This window comes from Sapajus apella, unplaced genomic scaffold (assembly GCF_009761245.1).
Source record: "Sapajus apella isolate SASKATOON/1434 unplaced genomic scaffold, GSC_monkey_1.0 scaffold44, whole genome shotgun sequence".
NCBI lineage: Eukaryota > Metazoa > Chordata > Mammalia > Primates > Cebidae > Sapajus > Sapajus apella.
The window spans coordinates 18194157-18203261 of record NW_022436984.1 but is presented as its reverse complement, the minus strand read 5'-3'; the positions used below and the strand labels follow the sequence as shown (position 1 = coordinate 18203261).

At 41.1% G+C, this 9105-nt stretch overlaps 1 protein-coding gene across 1 annotated transcript in view; it reads right to left on the bottom strand.

The window, feature by feature from the left end:
* Positions 1 to 2418: 2418 nt before the first annotated feature.
* CAMKMT (calmodulin-lysine N-methyltransferase) overlaps positions 2419 to 9105 on the bottom strand; it is a 403007-nt gene continuing 396320 nt past the window's right edge. The window contains exons 10-11 of the mRNA XM_032239534.1: positions 8843 to 8974; positions 2419 to 3394 (exon numbers count right to left, since the gene is read on the bottom strand). Of these exons, the coding sequence (XP_032095425.1) occupies positions 3317 to 3394; positions 8843 to 8974 (210 nt within the window). The 3' untranslated portion in view covers positions 2419 to 3316. The remainder of the gene's footprint in view (positions 3395 to 8842; positions 8975 to 9105) is intronic.

Here is a 9105-nt window from a genome sequence, read left to right as displayed (position 1 = left end):
TTAAAACCAGGTTCTTCAGCTGTCGAAAGCAGTTAACTAGTTTAGGACAGACACCTGGCTGTTGAAATAGGGCTCTGGAGGGCAACTAATCCTTCCATTCACTCAGTTAACTGCTGGATCCCCCAAATTGATTCAACAGGTATGCAGTGGTAAATTCAGCCCATACTGAAGCCAAAGGGAAAACCAGCAAGGGGCGGGCAGCTCTTCTCTGAAAACACCCGAGGAACTAGCCAGAAAAGCTTTTATGGCCCTGACAAGTTTTCTGCTGAATACTGAGCACCTAAATTACCCTTCCCTAATGGAAGTTACATTTTCATGCTCAGTCAAAAAGCCAACAAAATACACAATTTATACAAAATAGCATCAACCTCTTAGGTAGTCTTTTCTAGCACTTTTATCCCAATTCACAGCATATGTCCTGCTATAAAGTAAAATATATTTCTTATAACCAACTTGCATGTGGCTATTCATCTCACAGTATTAGAACCACCATGGGCAATATTAGAAACATTCTTTCATCCAACCAAATCTACTGAGTATGACAAAAAAAAAAAAAAAAATCATGAGTTTTATCAGAAGATAAAGGTACACAAAGAAGAGAAATATCATTATTCTTCAAATTTCCTGAACAGACAGGCTTCCTTTTTGAAACAAACACATGCATAATTACATAGACGATTATGGAATGGGCCATTTCGGTTGCAATTGATGCATAGAAATATCACAAAGTTCAAAAGAATGTAAATGGATAAACTTTTAAAGCTGCTGGGCTGGGCGCGGTGGCTCACGCCTATAATCCCAGCACTTTGGGAGGCCGAGGCGGGTGGATCACGAGGTCAAGAGATCGAGACCATCCTGGTCAACAAGGTGAAACCTCGTCTCTACTAAAAATACAAAAATTAGCTGGGCACGATGGTGCGTGCCTGTAGTCCCAGGGAGGCTGAGGCAGGAGAGTTGCTTGAACCCAGGGGCCGAAGGTTGGGGTGAGCCGAGATCGTGCCATTGCAATAACAGCGAGGCAACAACAGCGAAACTCCGTCTCAAAAAAGAAAAAAAAGCTGCTATATTTCCCTTTTCAATATCAGTATTCGATTAAACTTTGAGAAAACAAAAACTGTAAAATTATTCAATAATATAGGACATTTCTTACAAACTTTCAAAGCGCCTGGACTAGAGATATTTCAAGGTGAGGATCCCATAAAGAGTAGATCTATGAAACCCTTCACATGGTATAGGAGATCCGCTAGGTTTTAATTACATAATAAGTGTATTTCCTTACTAGGTATCTCTTGGTAGCAACAGTTCAATTCTGAAACACTGTTCTCAGATATTTTTAAAAATACAATGCTAGTTTACTTTTTAAAATATAATTTCTCCCAGAGACATAAACACTGGATTTCTCCACCCACAACACACAAATGCAAATTGAATCCTTGCCAATTCACGTATTTTATTGAGAGAAAGAAGAAAATATTCTCATGGTCCTCCTGTTCCATATTTAAAAAGAAAAAAGAATAGACCATCTTAGGTGCTACTACAGGGATACGTTTTCTTTGTCTGGCAGATTTAGTTGCAGGTTTTACAGAGGAAATAATTTTGCTGTATTTTCACCAGTATAAATGGAACGTCTGGTATTGCCTTTTAAAACATGCCAAATTCTAATTTTTAAACAAGAAAATATGAAGCCAGTGTGCAACCTATACAGTCGCCAAAGGAGAGCTGCCACTAGCTGAACTACTCAGCTAAATGGCTGGTTTGCATTGCCCTGGTCTTTATCTAGCACTGAGAATAGACTGCTGTTTTATCCAAAGAGGAATAAATTGCTGTTATTGTGATGTTAGCCCATCACTTGGCATTGCAATTCAAGTTTTTGTGAGAAAGAAATGTATGATCTAACTGCGACTTGACCTATGCCTTCTGAGATCCATCTAGGTGCTCTAATGGAGCAGAAAAAGTGGTGAATACAAGGACATGCAAACTGATGGTGAAAAATTTGTTTGATGATAGAAGTGAGCAGAGAAGACATTTGAGAGGCGCTGCTTTTATGACAGCTAAGTTTGTTTAACATGCAAAATGATGCACCCCCAGTCTCTCACCTATCACTTTAATTGTATCACACTGAATACATGTTTTTGCCTCTACTAAAGATATGAGGATACACAGCTAACCTACTAATGACATTACTGCTAAAGTGGGCACAGATGATTCCTTACAGATAAACATCTGAATTTCCACAAAAGGCATTACAGCATCTCATGGATGCACTAGGCAAGGATAAGCTTGGGTTCCCTGCAGAAAAGTCATTCTCTCTGAATCCTAGGTAGCACCTATTAAATGTTTACTATACACTTAAATCACAGCACATCACAATATATACTTATTTTAAATAAGATAATTGTGTGATTGAGTTTTTTTAAAAAACTCCCCCTGGTTGCAATCTAGTTTATCAACCATTTATTCAAAATTTCTCTGGGAAGGACCTATTTTGAAAGAGGCCTGGAGAACAGCAGCAGTGAGATTTAAGCCCTGATAAAGGCTCACTTTTCATTCATAGTCAGAGCCTAAATGTGCTCTTCTTGTACCTAAACAGATAATAAGCACTCAGCACACTCCCCCTCCTTGACACAGCACACTGAGACTAATCACACATAATTGGGGAGGAGGAGCAGAGGGCTGGCCACGCTATTGTGTCCAGAGGACAAACGGTCAGTTTATGAGGCTTTGGGCTGATGTAGTCATTTCTTATACATCTATAGGGAAAAAAACATACTGTTTAAAATGAAAAAAAGAAGGAGAGAGAGAGGCAGAGAAAGGGATGGTGGATTTAATACAATTAATTGGAGAGAGATTATAAAGATGTGCTTTATTTATTTCTTTAACCAGGAAAGAATTGTGATATTTGCTGGATTTACTGATTAAAAACTACCACCACCAACACAGAACAAAGACAAAAAAAAAAAAAAAATTAAGGAGGGATGGGTATCATCAAAAGAAATTCTGTCTCAATTAGAGGGGAAAATATTTAGGTTGTTCACCAGTCAAATTGAAGTCTCAGGCAGGCGGCTTATACATATTTAAAGACAAATAAAGGTTTAGGGCAGGAAGAGCAACAAGCAGACTGTAACAAGAGGCAGGGAGGGATCTGGAGAGGGCAGCTGGGGAACAGTATGGGTGAGGACAGGTGGAGGCCACAGCCCACACGTGAAATGCTGCAAAGGGAGCTGGCAGGCGATGATGCCCGTTATAGATTTCTGTTTTTGTAAAAATTTTCCCTGTGCACTTGATACTTTTCTTCATCTTTGAGAAGCTTAATCTTCTATCCATGTTTGGTTAAAATAAGCAGAAGAGGGTAATGAAGGTTTTCTTCATATATGTCCGGGTTTTCCTTTTTCAACTGAAAACAATAATAGAAAAAAGAAAGGTAAGGGACTCCAATTAGGGGTCTTTACCAGTCAATATTAACGTGGAGTATCATGATGACTTTTACACCAAAATATATAGTTCTGGAAATATAAATCACAGAAAAGGAACTCAAAGTAGTTCTCAGTGGCACAGATGTGACAACTCTATACATTAACATGGGGATTGTTTTTGGTGGGGGTGGGTGGGGTGTTTTTTCATAAATACCCAAACTGCATTTTGACCTCTGTGAACTATGAGGCACTGGAGGGAAGGCAGAGCTGGGGACCCTTAATCATCACCTGACCGGCCATTTGACATAGAAGTTTCTGCTCTCTGTACCCTCTGCCTCCCACCAGTGCCACACTATTCAAGCAGGTGGGCATTTCAGATCACTGCTTGAAGTCCGTGGCAACATCTGGGCACAGGGAAAGACTTGTGGGGCCCAAGACATTGCAAAGACTCTCTAGGTGGTTCTTAGAGGTTTCAACATTAATAAGAAGTCACTCAAAAATTCTTTTTGCTGATGAGGAGAACATATTCCAACAATTAGACTAGCAACAGTTCTGTCGAGACTGTGCATGGAAGTGCTGAGGATCTTTCTGTGATAAGATTTTAAAATCCAATCAGCTTTCTCGCATTTAAAGTACACTTTTTCTTCATTCAGCTGGAATAGTTTTAAAGTCATATTTACATTTACCCTAGCAAGTAATAATTTGCTATTTATAAAGACAAAATTAATATTTTTGAAGTTGGCATTTATGAGCCAACTGTTAATTACTTTTTTAGACTATAGGAATAAAAAAATCATTATTTCTTTTAATTATACATGGAGCCAATTCCTTTATCATTTCAAATTAGTTAAACACCACCCACCCACCGACCCTAAAGCAAAATGAATGGCCCCCACATCACACTCTCCCAGGTTGGTCCCTCTGGCGCATGGTAATTTGAATCTTTTTGAGGTTCACATGTCTTCTAAATCATATTCCCAAACCATGACATGGACATGCTATCACTACTAAGCACAGGAGTAAGGGGTCCACTTCCCCTTTTCCACTGCGGAACATAAAGCTAATTCAGTCTTTACTTTCTAATCCACTGTCCCAGGACGGACAGTGGTACAGTCACAGAAGTGACTTAGTTCTGTTTTCTTTGATGGAGTTTGTTCTGTGTATAGATGATTTGTTGTCTACTTAGTTAGAAAGGTCCGTTGTGGATTTTTGCTGCTACCAAAGTAGCGAGAATGTTAAGCCTGAACACAGTCCTGCAACCTTACTCTTTAATTTTAGAAAATGCCAAGAAAATGGCTTCACCAACTTCCCAGTCCATACCCACGGACTGGGACCTACCAACTGGTAACACCTTTGTTGCTACTTGCCCTAGTGATAGAGGGAGCTCACTGAAGTATTTTATAGAGGGAAGAGAGGGCCAAGCCAGCGCAATGCTTTCCTCAGGGATTGGGGATAAGGGAAAGTTGATTACTCAGTGGCAGTCAGCTGACCTACTCACTCACAATGCACTAATATACAGAGACTCAAATGAGCTCTTTATAAAGTCCCTGAGGTAATATGTGGGATAAATAATGCTTCTGTAAATATGGGTTAGAAATCACTTTTAACTTGGATTCTATGCTGACCTCTGGAGGCCAAAGCGGAGGCTTCGTTGCTGAAAGGGGCCAGGGGCCAGCCCCATGTTGCCTGTGAGCCCTTTCCACAATGGGGAAGAGAGGACAACGCTCAGAGGCCACACTATAACCCAGCCCCGGATCATTTCTGAATCAAGCAAGTCTGTTATGTGAGGGTACTTGAACACACACAAAGCTGCTAGCCAATACTTGCTTCGATGGTGGAATGTTAGGAGCTTTAAGAATAATTCCATTTACCCAGGCTGTGCTTCCTTGGCCAATTAATAATTACAATTTTAACAAATATAAAAAGGCACCTTGAAAGAAAATGAACAAAAAGCAAATCGTGAATAAAACAAATTTTCAATTTCATAGGTTAAAACAGGGTCTTTGAGGACTAAGCTAAATTATATAGCTGCTATGAGTAGCATTATGCTTTACTTCATAATTGGATGTAACACGCTCAGCCTTACCACGGCGTGAACAGCAGCAGCGGGAGTGGAGTTCAGACTGTTTACCCTTTACAGTATCCACAATTATCAACAGCACACCACACAGATTATAAGCACCAGCCACTTGTAATGTGGCATTTTGAATAGATAAGCAGAAGCGCAATATGGCTGTGTTTTTAACACAGTGTACTGACTTCACAGCCAAGCCCAAACCTATTTTCAGAGCTACTACAAAAATACAGAAAAATAAACACTTCAGGGCGGTTTTGCAGAAGTTTAAAAAACCCACAGCATGTAAAATTATATTTCAATGAACATTTGCATGAATGAGAGAGTATTTTTACCAACTGGTATCAAGCCAGCTGTAATCTCCAAGTCACATCTCTGCCTTACAAAACGATTTGCTATCTTACTATCCGAAAGGTTCTGAACCACACTATGGGGGCAATGAATTTGATTCTCAGCCTTGAGATCAAAAGGCTGGGGAGGACAGAGAAGTGTTTTATTTTTCTCCCATTGCAAGGATGGACTGAAAAGCAGTATTTTAAAAACATAGTACACCTTTGGCTGCCTGGTTCCTGAGCACGCTGGCTGCATGGTGTGGGTACAGTTTAACAAAAGCACTGGCAGAAAAGTGCAGAATGGCACCGTTTTGATTACAGGCTTGCTTTTTAACGGAAATAAAATTTCACAGTTAACAATGAGAGGTGAAAAGTTTAAGAGGCAAAGCTGTTCCTCCTGATCACTGACTGTTAATCAGCTTCATGGGTGGTTGCCTAAATCTGTAGATTTTTTTCCTTTTCTTTTTCTTTTTTTTTTTTACCTTGCACTACTGCCAAGTAACTAATTTTTTCCCCTGTTGTAAGAGGAGGGGTGAAAAACTCGGCTTCGAAGGCAGCTGTGTATGAGTGACGCGAGGCACTAATGCAGAGGGCAAAATTAAAATTCATGAATCTCTTCACGACCATTTGTGTAACAAGATTAAGACGGGACAGCGGAAAGGAGCGGCATTATCAGGCGTCTTACAGTCCTCCAGCTGGTTACGCTCTATTCCAACACAGTAGGGCTAAGAGGATAACACGCAGCCTGAAGGAAAACGCCGCTACTCCATTGGGGAGCAGCGCGTCCCAGGGACGAGGGGGCTTTGGCCAGAGATGGAGAGGAAGAAAGCTGATTGTCGCTCAAGATGGAAAACTTTTAAGCCCTAGCTATTAGCACGCGGCCAACAAAAGCCGCCAGGGTGGAGGCTCCCGGCGGCCGCGTCCCCGAGCCCCGGGCGGGCGGGCAGGGCTGGAGGGGGCAGGGGTGCTGCCTTGGGCCTCCGCCTTCGCTCCCTGCTGCAGGGCATGGGGCTGGGCGAGGAGCAGTGGCGCTCCCCGCTCCCTCCAGCGTGGCCCGCGGCTCACTGCTCCTTCCTCTGGGCGAGCTCCTTCTCCTCCAAAGAAGCACAGCTGCACTGTGCCAGTGCGGTCAGCACAGTCTCCCGCTGCTGGAGCAGGTACAGGAGGGACCAGAGGCATTCTGCTAGAAGCAGAACCCCACACCAGCTGGAATAGCTCTCATTATTAGAAATACATATCATGGGCTCCCGTTTATACCTTTTATCCAGGATGCGCCAACTGCAGAATATTCCCCTAGGTAGGTTCTACACTCTCCCCACCCCCAACAATGAAGAAGAGAACTATTTCTTAGTCCAATGTACCAATGCCAGCAAACTGTGAATTTGACTTTTCAGGAATTATGACCAGAGAAAAAATAAGGCCACTTAGTTCTTAATGTGCTACGCTTAGCAGGGTAGTGTACAACGTTGGAAATAAAATAAGGAGGTTTGCTGGCCACCAAGTGCTGACGCTCTAAAGTTCTACACAAAGGAGAGGTGGGCATGGCTGGCACATCCCAACACTCCTCAGATTTCTCAGGGAGGAGACAGATGGTATCAGGCACAATGCTGAACATCTTTGCTGGTGGAAAAACCCACGCCTTTGCTCTCCTGAGCTGTCACTGGGAAACTAAAAGCATTTGTTGTTGTAGGGGGAAAGTAAATGCATGACATTGAAGCAGCTGTCAGCTGATCCTCCTAGTTCCAGCCCCACCCTGGAGAGAAAGCCACATTATTCCTTTGGGTGGAGGAGTCCAGGGAGCCAGGAGAGGCCCTTTTCCTACCAGGTAAAGCCCTGCTTTTGTAAGGGGGGAGTTTGAAAAGGGGAAAACATCATTCCAGAGAGGCAGGTAAGATCTGAATCACATATCATTCCGTTTTTATTTTCTGACTGTGAGCAATGGACCTGACTCCACCAGTGAGAGGACCTGATTTAACTCTTTCAGTTCACAAAGCACCATTTCCCCCCAGAGGCTAAATGGAGCCTTAAAGATTCAAATAAATACATTCATTTCCAGAAAGTGAGAATTTCTTTCTCTTGCTTGGAAGATCAGATTAATTTTGCATATATTTTTCCAAAAGCCAGCACACTTCTACATTATATTATAGTCCTGGCTAATAAAGAATGCTGTTCACATTGTCCCAGGAGAAGATTAAGGTCAGGCCTTTATTTTTCTGCAGTTACAACTTGTGAAATCATGACAAGTTAAAGTCTCTTGCCAAGGTCAGACTAGCTCAGTGAAGGGAGATTTCAGTAAGGCACAAAATTACTGAAATAATACATGTTATGCTAGTCACTGTGAAATGTATTCACAAATGTGAGAATCCTAAAAAGTTTTCAGTGAAACACTTGCCTCTCAGTGTCCTATATTGCTTTATACCTATAAATAATAAAAAGGCTGATAACATTGCTTTATGTAAGCAGGCTTAGAAATCACTCTCAGATAAGTGCTTTTGACCTAAATCTTGTAGCGCCTCGATCTGACATATAACCCCACAACTGTGAAATTCTGTATGAGATTTAACAGTCTCAAACTGCCAACTGACCCAGCTATAAAGCAAGCAGAGATAAAGATTTACGGTCCAACATGATACAATTAGACATTCACCTTCTATTTATTTCAGTGCGGCTAAGCATTTAACCTACTTAAACGCTGAAGGTTTTTCATTAAAATATAAATGCATGTTTATCATTCATTCTATGCCACCTCCCCTTGCATTCTACAAATTAGTCTATTATGAATGAAAAGATTAGTTTGTTTCAGAGAAAGGAGTAAACAGGAATGGTTTCTTAAAATCCTTCTAGACATGCAAAGATAAAAGATGGCTTTACCACACAAAATAATCAGATACAAATAGCTGTTCAGAAGCAACACACCTAAGGAGTACTTTAATCAAATATTTAGGTTACCTGCCAAAAAGACCATGATCTCTTCAAAATGCAATGCGGATTAAAGTGTTATCTAACACAAGCAGAAAACTAACCTTGGAGTGGAAGTTTGAAATGTGTTCATCATAATTTTCATGTCTTTGGATAGAGAAACCAGCTTTTTCAGCTAGATTGCAAAACTGGTTTAAAGTATTCCCTCGGCGTGGGGCGAATACCATTGCTTTCCCCTAGAACAATAAAAAGGAAATTCACATATTTTAAAACTGAAAAGTAACCAAACACAACAGACATTGGTCAAAGCATTTAATATACTGCTCTCAAGTAGAAAAACTCAGTTGTTCTTGAGATGTCCACACAA